A 14,620-nucleotide genomic window follows, 5' to 3' on the forward strand; every position below is an offset into this window, starting at 1 on the left:
TGGAGCCTGCTTCGGATTCTGTGTCTTCCTCTCTCTCTGCATCTCCCCTGCTCATGCTCAGTCTCTCTCTCTCTCTCTCAAAAAATAAAATAAACATTAAAAAAAGTTACCCATTTATAAGACATCCCTAAGAACAAAGTAGATGTTATTCACTGAAATTTTTTAAAAACAAATACTAATTTTTACTTCTTTACCCAGAACCAGGCATCAGATATTATCAACAAGCCACTTTGATGCCATGAACAGTTAAGCGACTTCTTTCCTTGGTCACCATGCCCACATTCAAGGACCTTCCCACCAGCACTTTGGACAGCAGAAGAAGCAAAGCCTGGGCCCCTGAGGTATTTGTGATCTTGCCCTCAGCCTCCCCCAGAAGCTCACTTGGCATTATCACGTGGCAACTTTCTGGTTTGTTTCTGGTCCCTACCTCTCCAAACGGTTGCTCCCCAACTGTTGCTTTGGTCTTCCCTGGGCCATCTTTCTTCTGATCACTGTTTAAGATCTAATAATGGAACTTTCCTCCTTTTATATTGTTTCAGTTATGATGTTGTGTCATTGCCTCATTAATTCCAATTTCCCTCTCTCGCTTGCCAACATCAAAAGCAGCTTCAAAACCTGCACTTTTTTTTTTTTTTCTGGAACATACCTCTCTGGTTAAGTGCTAGTCCTGTAAATCAGAGTATTTCAATTATGAGTATGGGGTTTTTAAAGTCTTTCTGTTTAGGGGCGCATGGATGGCTCAGTCGGTGGAGCTTCTGACCTTGGCTTAGGCCATGACCTCATGGTTCGTGAGTTTGGTTCGCCAGTTTGAGCCCTGCATTGGGTTCTCTGCTGTCAGTGGGGAGCCTACTTTGGATCCTCTGTCCCCCTCTGCCTCTGCCCCTCCCCCACTCACATGCATGTGCTCTCTCTCTCTCAAAAATAAACATTAAGGAAAAAGCCTTTCTGTTTGACTAACAATCTTTTGGGAAAATAGTTGTTATAAGAGAAAAGGCATACCATATCCATCCACTCCTGGATTCTTAGGGCACCTTTTACTTCACCAAGAATTAAAGGCCTTTCCAAAGTTCTCTCACACTCAACTCCTAGATCAGGTCTATGACTAAAGTGTTTTCTTCTAAGAATAACCAGCCGTCCCTAAGAAAACCAACATATATATGGAACGAATAGACTATTACTTCCGGAAAGATGTGTTTCACAGATGCTGTCTAGATACAGAAAGAGGAAGAGAGGATTTTTTTCCAAACCCCATAACAAAGAAGGAAATTACCTTTAATAATGGGTACATATCATAGTTGTTCACATCAAAAACAAGATCCTTTGTTACCAGGTTCACCAAGACTGCATACCATACTATGATTTCATCTTCTTCAGCAAGGTACTTGGTTAAATCAAGGGCTGTTTCAATCTCAACATAATTGTTTCTGTTTGGTTCAAAAAGATACACACTCAAAAAAACCTCCACTTGCTAAATAATGTGCACACTTTCCACATTTGTTCCATGCTTCGATGCCTGATTTCAACAAGGTACGTGAGATGAAGAAGTTAGAGGGTCGAGGGTCCATCTCACTGATAAATGGAAGCCAACCCATGCCGACAGGCCCTCCACTGCAATTTGGTACATTCAAGTGCCCAAATTCTAGGAGGCTATGGGAAAATCCAGGCCAAATGTTGGACGGCTCATCGGGCAAAAGAATACTTGCGCATTTAGTATGCGTTCTTACGAGAGTATAATTTTCATTCAGCAAGTATTAATTAGAAGTCATTCTCTAATGCTCTGCCAGCTACTTGTGGGAACACAAACTGGTATGTAGGACACAACTGTCTACCAGTGGGGAACTTACTATTTCAGTCAAGAGCTAGCTGAGACTTTTGCAGAAGAAGCTGTTAATGAGTCCCAGAATCAAGTAGCAGAGGAGGAAAACACAGGCATGTGATGGAAAAGTCAAGGAAGGCTTCCTGGAGAGGAACTTGAGACGGGCAATGAAGGATGGATAGGATGGAAATGGTTGGAGAGAAAGAGGAAGGCAGCATATGACAAAGAAGATAAAGCAGGAATTGGTGTGATGGGCAGACCACACAACTGAGACACAGAATTTCTTTTGTGGGGAGTCAAGAGGGGGAGGGCTAGTATACCAGGTGGATGAAAGCTGCAGGGAACCTTGAATGTCAGGACCAAGAGTTTACATGTGGCGAGAAGGTGTTTCAACAATTGGGGTAACATCAGGAAGTTGTTGCCGACAAACTTTATTGCTACGGTGCCGAAGGAGACAGAATGGTATTGAAAGGAACTGAATGAAGGCTAAGGCTCACGTAACTGGCTAAGTGAAAGAAGACGTGTACTTGCCTTAGCATGGAAGCAGTGGAGCTGGTAAGTCAGGGGAGAATCCAGAAGACATCCTCAGGAACAAACAGATAAGACAGGGTGGCTAGATGGCAGATGGAGAGAGAGAGAGAGAGGAGTCTGGGATGTCTCTGATTCTTCAAGTTTGGGCCATGGGAAGTAGAGTGGTACTTCGACAGACAGAGAGAAATTGACAACAGGAGCAACTCAGAAACAGAAATAAAGTGCAGCGGCCGAAATCCTGAGTGTAAATGACCACAGGATAAGCAGAAGACAGGAGGGGACAGGCGGAGTCGTGATCCTTTCACAAGGCTTTCCTGATCACCTTGTATCTGCTGGGCACTGGACGTGCACAGAATAAAAACGATCATGGAAACCAGAAGAGAAAGGTGAGAGAAAAGAACCATGATTGTTCTTTTTTTTTTTTTTAAGTTTATTGATTGAGAGAGAAAGAGAGAGAGGAAGAGAGGGAGAGAAGAGAGGGAGAGAGCGGGGGAGGGGCAGAGAGAGAAGGAGAGAGAGAATCCCAAGCAGACTTCGTGCTGTCAGCACAGAGCCTGATGCGGGCTCAAACTCACAAACCTGAGATCATGACCTGAGCCAAAATCAAGAGTCGGACGCTTAACCGACTGAGCCACCCAGGTGTCCCATAACTGTGATTGGTCTTAAGGATGCTCATGGCAGCAGGAGAAACGTGAGCTATAGGAGGAGAACCGGGTTTGCATATCCCAGTCTCGGGAAGACAAAAGAGAAGTTTCCCAGATGATGTGGTCAAAAGTCTCAAAGTCATGGATGTCCCAGAGAGAGGTGTCAGCGAGGCAGCGGGCAAGGGCATGTGCCATAGGTCAGAGGGGAAAGTGGTAAAGGCATGAAGGACAAAATAAATAGATATCCATTTAAGAAATAGGACAGGCCAAAGAAAGAGAGAACACACTGGATAACTTATCATGTATACTCTTTAATTTTATTGTCTGAAAATTTAAATTCTGAGCACATATTAATCTACCTGTTGAAATACTTAGCACATCTTATATTGAATAAATGCGATAAAGATAAAATGTAATTCTGTAGGATATTAAAATATAGGCCATATCTCATTAAAATTATACCTATGGCCATCAGCCTAGGGTAACAAAACTCATTTCAAAATCTCAGTTGATTGTGTATTTATTTCAGGCAATTCTTTTTTTTTTGGGGGGGGGTATGTTAGCTATCTCCTTAATTTACAGTATCACAGAAAAATACCAATGCATCTACGCTCTTCCTACATTTATCCATTTTAATATTTAATGGCCTTTACAAGTGCTAAGCCTGAATCACTTGTATTTTTACCTGAGATTTTATTCTTACTGGAAATTTAAAAAATAATGATTCTTACACTTTTTGTGATAATCCTATAAATATTTATGATAAATATTTAAATTCTGTGACCTTTTCAATTTACATCTTCTCTACTGCATCCTTCTAAAATTTCTCCTTTAAGGGGTTCATTTTAAAATGTTGAATTACGGGCGCCTGGGTAGTCCAGTCAGTTAGGCGTCCAACTTCGGCTCAGGTCATGATCTCATGGCTTGTGAGTTGGAGCCCCATGTCCAGGTCTGTGCCGACAGCTCATAGCCTGGAGCCTGGTTCAGATGCTATGTCTTCCTTTCTCTCTGCCCCTCCCTCACTCTCTTTCTTTCTCTCTCACTCTCTCAAATAAACACTAAAAAAATTTTTTTTTTTAATGTCAAATTGCACTTCATCTTGTAGAAACGAAACTCCTTCCCCATTAAACACCAACTCTTCATTCTTCCTCCCCGTGGCCCCCAGGGAAACTACCCTCCCCTTTTCTGTCTCTATGCTTCTAACTACTTTAAGTAGCTCCTATAAATGGAATCACAAGCTGCTTGCCTTTCTGTGACTGGCTTATTTCATTAGCACGATGGCCTCAAAGTACATCCACGCTGTTGCATACCCCAGCAACTTTTATGTTATAAAATTCCACTGTATCCATGGAATTTGATCCTAATCCTAATAAGCTGGGCCCTGTATACAGTGAAGAACCAATTTCATGTCATACTGATCTGGTTATTTGTTTATTTTTATAAAGTTCTCAAGGTACACTTTTAAAACCATGAGTGAAGAGGGGTGCCTGAGAGGCTCAGTGGGTTAAGCGTCCGACTTCAGCTCAGGTCATGATCCCGTGGTTCACGAGTCTGAGCCCTGCGTCGGGCTCTGTGCTGACGGCTCAGAGCCTGGAGCCTGCTTCGGATTCTGTGTCTCCCTCTCTCTCTGCCCCTCCCCTGCTTGTGCTCTGTCTCTCTCTCCGTCTCTCAACAATAAATAAATGTTAAAACAAAACAAAACAAAACAAAACCACGAGTGAAGAGAATATACTCACTTCGACAAGGAAAAGGCATCATCGATCATCTGCAGTCTGTGAATAACAGGGATGGCCTGCAAATGAGACCCAAATATGTGCAGAAAGAGATGAGAACATGTTTTTAGTACCAAAATAATTTCCAAAATAGTAACAGCATTTCAGAATCAGCGTTGCTTACAAAGCACTTTCACGTGAATTGGCTCGTGTGCCGAGAAATGCTAATTACTAAGGATAGTCCCCATGATTTATTTATTATGCATCTGGTTTTGCTAAATGATCCCTCTGGACATCAATCATCAGGCTTTCAGCTGGTCGAACGTTTTGCCAAAATACTCCCCGAAAAACGGCATGTTAGAAAATTAAACAGGAGGCCATGTTTAAAAGGCTCTCCAAAACAGAAAGTGTACATTAAATTGTATTATAATGTCCAAGTTGTTGTCAGGAAGCTTTTAGGCACAGGAAGCCTTACGCAAATATTATTTAGCATCATGTTGATAATACAGTATCGAATACAGTATCTGGTAAGCAGGATCCTGTCTTCTCAAGATTTTCCTAATTTGACCCAATCCACCAACAGAGCCCTTTGAATCAGAAAAGGCAGGGTCGACTGCCAATCTAACTGCTTAGGCTTCTGTTTGAGCTCCGTGGCATTGCCCGGCCACAGGACTCTGTCACAGCTTGAGTGGCCTGAGGGGGCCCAAAGCCTCCTAAAGAATTCCTTCCACACCTCGCACATTTTCACAAGTTTGGTCCCAGAAAAATCAATCTTTACAACATCTCTTTGAACTTCTTAGCAAGCCAGACTTCAATCTTTCCCTGGTAGCACTCTCATTTCTTTTCTGGCAGTAACAACACTTCGGTTTTCTAAATTAATATTAATGGCAGACATGCTGTTTCATTTGCTCCCCAATTACAGAGTAGAAATAACTGACCTCAGTTTTTCAAAAAGTAAGCCTACAATGGTTTCAAGAAATCATTGCTAGACTGGGATGACCTTGTCTCCGTAGCTTAAAGTGCCCTTAGAAATCAATAAGGATGTAGCTACTCTGGAAGATTTTTTTTGAGGGGGGGGGAATGAGTGGAGGAGGAGTGGGGGGGGGGAGAGAGAATTAGCGGGGGAGGGGCGGAGGGAGGGAGAGAGAGAGAGGGAGAGAGAATGAGAATCTTAAGCAGGTTCCACACCCATCGTGGAATCCGACATGGGGCTCGATCCCACGCCTGAGAGATCATGACCTGAGCTGAAATCAAGAGTCAGACACATAGACCATGGAGCTAGCTAGGCACCCTTGAAAACGATTTAAAAATAAAATTTTATGGGGCGCCTGGGTGGCTCAGTCGGTTAAGCCTCCACCTTCGGCTCAGGTCATGATCTCGTGGTTGTGAGTTCGAGCCCAACATCCAGCTCTGTGCTGACAGCTCGGAGCCTGGAGCCTGCTTCAGATTCTGTGTCTCCCTCTCTCTCTGCTCGTCCACCCTGCTCACAATCATTCTTTCTCTCTCTCAAAAATAAATAAATGTTAAAACAAATTTTAAAAAAGTAAAATTTTCTTATGAGTGGATTGTGTGGTCTTATTCAAAAGCCCTATAATAATTTTTAAAACTTACTATGTTCTGAAGGCCTGGCTTGTGTCTGGCCTCTGTTAAACATAATGCATATATCACCTTATCTGATCTTCCCAACCCTTTAAGGTTGGTCTATTCAAACGTCATAATACAGATGGGAAAACTGAGGCATGACTCGCCAGATAAGAAAGCCCAAGGTTGCACATCTGGTGATCGATGAACACAGTCTACCTGATGCAGAACCCCCACCAATATACTGTACTTTGTCTTCTGCTCTGTGTCTCAGAGAGCTTTCGAAGACAGAGACACCAAAGATATCTTCCAGTCAACACTCTAGCTTGAACAAGGCCATCTCAACGAACCGCCCATGGTTTCACAGCAGAGCCAACTCCGCAGACCCCTACGGCGGCATCCATCTGCACCAATGGAGATTTGGTTTCATGGAACCAATTAAAATCTGACTGATTAGACCTAGCCAACGTTTTAATATTTATATATTCCATAATGACTTCTATTTTGTGATAAAGTGGTGTTAGATTCTATTGATATTTTGTGAATTAACTTCCCTGAGGGAGAGTAGGAGTGTGTGTATATATATATGTATATATATATATACACACACACACACACATACATACACACACACACACACATTTTTTTAAGTTTATTTATTTATTTTGAGAGAGAGAGAGAGAGAGCGAGCAAGCAGGGGAGGGGCAGAGAGAGAGAGAGAGAAAGAGAGAGAGAATCCCAAGCAGGCTCCGTGCTGTCAGCGCAGAGCCCATGGATCTCACGAACCATGAGATCATGACCTGAGTTGAAACCAAGAGTCAGATGCTTAACCAGCTGGGCCATCCAGGCACCCCAGGAATATAATTTTTTAAGAATTAACACTTTCTAGCATATACTGAGTACCCATTAAGGGCTTAAAATTTTTAAACATATGTTTACCTACGTTGTCTCTAATCCTTGTGATAAATAACAGAAATATATTGTTCCCATTTTATTTTTTTCAAAAATTTTTTTAAGGAGTCTCTACACCCAATGTATGGCTTGAACTCACAACCCTGAGATCAAGAGTTACATGCTCTCCCGATGGAGCCAGCCAGGTGCCCCTGTTATTCCTATTTTAAAGTGAAGATATGGAAACGGAGCATTTAAGTAACTTGTCTAAGATCACAAAACTAATAGTTAATAGGAAAACGTATTCTGATTTTCACCTAGAAACGTAAAATTGTTGTAGAAAAATGATATTAATGTTCAAAAATAATACGTTCAACCCAAACCTCCCCTTTCTAAGAATGAGGGAGAAAAAGTCCTGTATGGCATGGTGTGAGAGGTGGCAGCGAGGGTAGAGTTCCTCCCACCAGACAGGTTTATGAACGCTTAACTCTAGGGGCGTCCGAGGGGCTCAGTCGGTTAAGCCTCTGACTCTTGATTTCAGCTCAGGTCACGATCTCATGGTTTGTGAGTTTGAGCCCCAGGTCAGGCTCTGTACTGTCACTGCAGAGAGATTCTCTCTCTCTCCCTGTCTCTCTGCCCTTCCCATGCTTTCTCTCTGTCTCTCAAAATAGATAACTTTAAAGAAAAAAAAAAAAAAAAGAAGAAGACTCCAGAGTGCAATATTAATGTTATTTAATAACAGGCATAAAATAATCTTACCTTAGGATCTTTTTCAAGCTGTTGTTTTAGCTTTTTCCAACCTATGTTATCATAGTTAACTCTGTAATATCCAGTCATATTCAAATTTAGAATCACCCAGTCGTGATCAGAATCTGAAACTTGCATTTCAGGGAATATTTCTACAAAGGAATATGGGAAAAGTATGAAATGGTCCATCTAAAAAATATTCCAGTAATTGTTTATACTATATCCTCTTAATCCTAAATAGTAAACCCAGTAAATCCAACAAAAAAAAGAGAAAGGAATTCTAATATATATACTGATCTTACCATATATATTTTTTCACAAGTAATGGCTTTGATTTAAAACTTTTCTTTATAGCTCTGTGTTCAACCAGAATGATATAACATTTTACTTTAAAGCAAGACAGCTTTTCAAAAGCTATATGCTTCAACATTTTATTCCCTTCCTTGATATATGTGTGTGTGGGTGATATATATTCATGCATGTATGTGAAAATATTTTAAAAATGTGTTACTTACTGCTGCTTTTATCTAGCCAAACTAGAGACTGTGTGATTCCATTTTTTATCCAGAGAATAGGTACAATCCATGTGTCGCTTATTTGGAAAAAGAAAAAAAATTTCAGTTTATTCTCACAGATAAGATATAAACTCTGAGCCAATATTAAATGAGATCATAAAATAACAGACAGAACCCGAATTCTTTGGTCATTTTCTCTGGATCTGCAAGGGTTTGCTCTTAGGATTATTCAATGTGGTTTTTATTTAATTTAATTATTTATTTAATTTTTGTTTCAATGCTCATTTATTTCTGAGAGAGAGAGAGAGAGAGAGAGACAGCGTGAGCACACGAGCAGGGGAGGGGCAGAGAGAGGAGACATAGAATCCCAAGCAGGCTCCAGGCTCCCAGCTGTCAGCACAGAGCCCGACTCGGGGTTGGAACCCCTGAACTGTGAGATCATGACCTGAGCCGAAGCTGGACGCTTAAATGACTAGGCTACCCAGGCGACCCCATTCAATGTTGTTTTTATAAGCCAGTTTTGCTTTGACCATCTGTTTACCCTTTTATTTCTTCTTTACTTTTTCTTACAACTTAAAGTAGCTACTAAGACTATCTTGTATCTGAAACTTTCTTTTTTTTTTTGTATCTGAAACTCTCAAGGCCTGTTTATATTAAATTACAGCTACTTGGCCTCACTGGGGGGGTTGTCCAAATGCTGTAGACAGACCCAAATTCATCCGTGCCAAGAGAGGCCAAGAGTAATTTAAGAAGAAAAAGCTTGACAAACATTTCAAAATGCTTTTCTGCCTCAAGCTTTCTCCCCATCTGAAAAGTGTTCAGCACGGATCAGCCAGATTATTCATATTTACTGAATGCCGACATTCTTCCCACATTGGTAGACGTGACCTGGAGGAAGCTGATGACCACGAGGAGGACATTAGTCATTTGAAGAGTCACACTCCTCGGAGTTTGGGCAAGACTTGCCATCTGGCTCAAACACTCACAAGCCTGGTTTCTCAAAAGACTTCGAACGAGGGTGTGTTGATCTAATTGCTAAGGCACACATCTTCTCAAAAGTCACGGAGCCTTGATGAGCACAGGGTGATGGATGGGAGTGTTGAAATCACTGTATTGTAGGTTCACAACTAATACAACACGGGACGTTAACAAAGTGGAATTAAAATAAAAGCTTAAAAAAAAAAAAAAGCAAGTCACAGAATAGCAGCATGGTGAGGGAACTTCAGTTCTCCTCTTTCTTTCTCCTGGGGTTTTAGAGGAAGAAGACGATGGCCTGCATACCACAGTGATGCTGTTTGAAAATTACTCCCTCGTGTGTACCCCTAACTCACCACAGTGAGAAGTGAATATCAGAACTTTATCAAACACCCTGGAACATTCTCTAACAAGTTAAGAGAGGGAAGGGAAGGGAAATAGGGGAAGAGATGGGCGCTAGGCTGCCTTATACTCATTTTTTCATTTCATTTTAACAACAGTCCCCTGGGATATACGCTGTCACATTTACTTTATAGCTAAGGCAACTGCAACTCAAGAGATTTTTAAAATTAGACTTACCTAAGGTTTGAATTTCGGGGAAGTTGATATTTAAACCCAGGTGTCAGGGAATCTAAAGGCCCTCATTCTAATATTATAGGCATGGCGATAAATACACACGTACGTGTACGTGCGGACACGCACAGAATGATTTCTCAAGGATGCAGTGACCGTTCGATTCTGTTTCTAGGGAAAAGAAGACAGCTGTGCTGCAGGATCCTCTTTTCTCTCAACTAACATGAGGCCATGCATGGTTCTACTTTCTTGTCTCTCGCCCAGAATCCTGAGTAAATACATTCCTTCTGTCTGAAGGATGAATAAAATGCATAACCCCCAAAGCACTGGCTGCTGGTGTCATCCTAAATGCCAGGGGAGGGGCACTGCCTTGAACCCTTCAGTGCAGGTCTCTGGCCTTGCTTAGGACATCAGGGGCTCTGCCTCATCCCAGCACCCCAGGAACAACACCCTGCATGGACCATGAAGTTGCCATCCCAGAGCCTCTCTGCAGAAGAGTGTGTACCCAGCTGGAATTATATGCTTCCTCACCCGCAGGCTGCTTTCCATTTGATCAGAGAGCTCTACCCCCAAGGAAGGTGAGTACAGAGAAGCAAATGTACCTACTTGTGGGTTAGGAGAGTCTGATTTTTAACCTTTCCAAGATAAAATGGTTCCTGTTTCATGGCACCAGTAGATACATTTAAGGTGATGACTGGAAAACCACTCTGGTGTGTCCAACGGTCCATTATGCTTTTTACTGGCGCTGGCAAAAGAATTTTACTCTGGTCATCTACGACCTGTTTTAGAAAATCATCACAAGAGCAGATATTTACCATCAAAATCTTCTGCCTAAAAGAAACTACCTGGCTATTCTGTTCCTCATCTATGCAGTGATTCCCAGTGGGTGATCTTCGGGGCCAAATTCAGAACCCTATTGAACTCTATATGTGAATGAATCCTTAGTGTATTCATTCATTCATTCATTCATTCATTCATTCATTCATTCAACATGAGTCAGGAAGTAGGACAATTACCATTTGAAAATGCCTCCATAAATCATCTTGCTCAGCATTTGAGTAAGAAAATGTCTTCAAATATGACTGTAAAAAATAGAAGAATGGAAAAGCGAAGGTTAAAATAAATAACATGCCTAAACCATGTAAGTCTACTTCCTGCCAAGTAACAACAATTTTGCAAACTCACCTTGAGTGCACTGATAAATACATTCTCATTCAGAAAGCTAGAAAGCATTCGGGCCAAAGATGCTCCCTAAGACATAAGAAACAGTCCATCATTTGAACAAATTCAATATATAAATGCCAACACATGCCATTCTGATGAGCAATATTCTGGGCTTTTCTCCTCATTGCTTTGTGGACTTGAGTTGAATGTTTGCGTTATGCCCAAATTGCTGATAAAATAGTAGACTGTCACTAATTACTAGGTAAAAAGTGAACAAATGTCCTACATATAAGGAATTCAGGGGGCATCTGGGTGGCTCAGTTGGCTAAGCACCCGACGTCGGTTCAGGTTATGATCTACGGTTTGTGAGTTCGAGCCCCATGGCGGGCTCTGTGCTGACAGCTTGGAGCCTGGAGCCTGCTTTGGATCCTGTGTCTCCCTCCCTCTCTGCCCCTCCCCTGCTCATTCCCTCTTTCTCTCTCTCTCTCAAAAATACATAAAGATTAAAAAAATTTAAAAAAAAAGAATTCAGGATACACAACATGTTTTAAGCTGAGATATTTACATGGTAAGAATAAATTTCCACCAAACAGAAGGGTTCTCCTTAAAAGCAGCAAGTTGTCTCAGTGTTTTTATAATGATGGATGGTACTGAGCACCTAAAATGGGCTTGATTAATGTTTGCTAGATGAGAATTGATTTATCCACCTCTTCTGAAATGCACCCACTGAATAAAATCACAGTTATTTGTATCAAAAGTTTTCTAGTATCCTATTAATCTATTATTCTTAGAATCCACTTTTTGCACCTTCATGTGAGAGTGCAAAACAAAAGAAAATATGTAACTAATTTTACCTTGTTGTAAGTAAATAAGTCAAAGAGTTCATTTATTTCACTGGTTTCTGTGAAATTTTCCACCTTCAAGGACACAGCTCTAGACACCAGGGCGTGATCTTCACTGAGGACATGATGTAAAATGTTAGAAAAAAAGACTTCATTCTAAAAGGAAAAGAGTGAGCAGCATTAACTTCTCAGGTTTCACAGAAACACAAAATCCAAATGCTTTCAAAATACTTACAAAACATACTTTCAAAAACTGACACAGAAGAGGGGACAAAAATCATTCCGATGTGCTCTATGAGCTGTCGTATGCCAAATAAGTTAGGAATCCTTGAATAACAAAATTCTAAGCTACTTTCCTTCCCCTTGAATAGCCCTTTTTATTTCAATGAAAACAAACAAACAAACACCAAACCCATTACAAAGTTGATGTGTTTTCCAAGAGAGCTTATCTACATTCCCCCAAAGCAGATCCCTGGCCATACAGACAGGACCTACCAGAGAATAGCATCTTTAGGTGGTTTTAATTCTCTAGAATTTTATTGGTTATTTTATTAGTAACCCCTTAAAATGGATCAACCTCTCTTATATGAACATTTGCAAACCAAAACCAGGCCAGATTTACAAATCCAACGATGATGTCAGAATTTGTAATTGGAAATAAATCCACAGACTGGAGAGTACGGCTTACAGATCATGCATTATGAGACGACAACTTATTATATTTTAATGAAAAGTACAGAACTCTGAAAAAAAAAAAAAATAGGGGCGCCTGAGTGGTTCAGTCAGTTAAGCATCCGACTCTTGGTTTCAGCTCAGGTCATGATCTCGCAGTTCGTTTGTTTGAGCCCCGCATCACGCTCCATGCTAATAACATGGAGCCTGCCTGGGACTCTCTCTCTGCCTCTCTCTCTGCCCTTCCTCCACACTCTCTTTCTCTTAAAATAAATAAACTTAAATAATTTTATTAAAAACAAATAGACTTCTCTCAGACACATGACAAAGGGCATTTCTTTTTGGAAGGAAAAATAAAAGGAAAACCAAGGTACAGCCAGAGAGGTGCGTGGGACAGCAAAGCTGAAGAAAGGATAGTGGTTAAGAAGAGACAGAGACAGCTGGCTCAGACCCCACAGAGCTGGGCGAGCCCCCTAATAATCCACAAGAAGCCTCAACTCCCCAATGGCTATCTCTGGGGTCCCCAAGCTGACTCCTTCAATTTCTGCCTGCTTCCATTAGCCAATGTTCTAACCAACTCTCTCCTTTTTCATTTACTAACACCACTGATTCTGTGATTATCAAATTCTGCTCTGCTAGAAATGAGAACGCCTGTCATTTAAACCAGTGCATCTCAAACTTTAATGTGAATAAGGATGCCTTGTGGATCTGATCACAATCAAACATGTGTGAATTCAGGGGCACCTGGGTGGCTCAGTCGGTTAAGCGTCCAACTTTTGCTCAGGTCATGATTTCGGGGTTTGTGGGTTTCAGCCCCACATCGAGCTCTGTGCTGACAGCTCGGAGCCTGGAGCCTGCTTCGGATTCTGTGTCTCCCTTTCTCTCTGCCCCTCCCGTGCTCATGCTCTGTGTCTCTCTCTCTCTCTCAAAACTAAACATTAAAAAAATAATAATAAAAATAAATAAATAAATGCAGAGTTGCAGAATGGCCCATTGTTGAGTCGATGAATGAACCATAACTGACTTCATCGTTTTCCTATTAGGCATCGAAGTTGCTTCCAGCTTTCTGTTGTTATGAACAATGTTTTAACAACACCTTTATACATAGACTTTTCCAGATTTTGTGAACCCCACCCTTGACCCCCGAATGGATTGTCTCTTCTGCCTGCCTGGTGTAAGATCTTATATCATCTTCTAGGTGTCATTATAATCATACAAGTTAACTGTGATGAATGGGGCAAACACCTCTTCCTCAATATCCTTGAGGTCGATTCTCCTCTGGGCCTCCCACAAATTAATGCTTGTTCCAGCCTGTTCCAGTCTGCTGGAGGAAAACACTTGACAAAAATGTTAGACTTTTAGAAATTCATATCTAGCCACTACATACAGTGACTGGAGACAGGGAGTGTGTATACTCACCATTACTTTCTTCTGGTAGCTGTGAGATTATAGAGAAAAAGATCTACTCCTATTAAATCTATTTTTATCCTAAGAAACACAACAGTATTTATTATAATCAATTTGCATGGACTATCACTGTGGTTAAAAGCACAGGCTTTGGGGGCACCTGGATAGCTCAGTCGGTTAAGCATCCAACTCTTGATTTCAGCTCAGGTCATGATCTCATGGTTGGTGGGTTCGAGCCTTGAGTCGGGCTCTGTGCTGGCAGCACAGAGTTTCTTGGGATTCTCTCTCTCCCCCCTCTCTCTTTGCCCCATCCCATTCATTCTCTCTGTCTCTCAAAATACAAAAATAAACTGAAAAAAAGAAAAAAAGAAAAACAGGATTTGGAATTGAGCTGCCTGGGTGTGAATCCTACCTTACCCTCTTTGGAACTGTGTTACTCATAAAAGGCAACCAACTTTATCTCTCTGAAACTCTGGTTTCTCCATCTAGAAATGGAGGGAAGAAAACTGTCCTCATGGGATTATTATCAGGACTAAATCAATTTACATAA

The 14,620-nt window shown here is 41.3% G+C and overlaps 1 protein-coding gene across 1 annotated transcript in view; it reads right to left on the bottom strand.

Annotated features, from left to right (window-relative positions):
• The window catches only part of LVRN (laeverin), a 74,649-nt gene that overhangs the window by 19,480 nt on the left and 40,549 nt on the right, over nt 1-14,620 (bottom strand). The window contains exons 7-14 of the mRNA XM_060636330.3: nt 12,004-12,147; nt 11,171-11,236; nt 11,002-11,067; nt 10,592-10,764; nt 8,438-8,514; nt 7,935-8,074; nt 4,728-4,783; nt 1,271-1,424 (exon numbers count right to left, since the gene is read on the bottom strand). Of these exons, the coding sequence (XP_060492313.2) occupies nt 1,271-1,424; nt 4,728-4,783; nt 7,935-8,074; nt 8,438-8,514; nt 10,592-10,764; nt 11,002-11,067; nt 11,171-11,236; nt 12,004-12,147 (876 nt within the window). The remainder of the gene's footprint in view (nt 1-1,270; nt 1,425-4,727; nt 4,784-7,934; nt 8,075-8,437; nt 8,515-10,591; nt 10,765-11,001; nt 11,068-11,170; nt 11,237-12,003; nt 12,148-14,620) is intronic.

Source organism: Panthera onca, chromosome A1 (genome assembly GCF_046562875.1).
Source record: "Panthera onca isolate mPanOnc1 chromosome A1, mPanOnc1 haplotype 2, whole genome shotgun sequence".
In the NCBI taxonomy this organism is placed as follows: Eukaryota; Metazoa; Chordata; class Mammalia; order Carnivora; family Felidae; genus Panthera; species Panthera onca.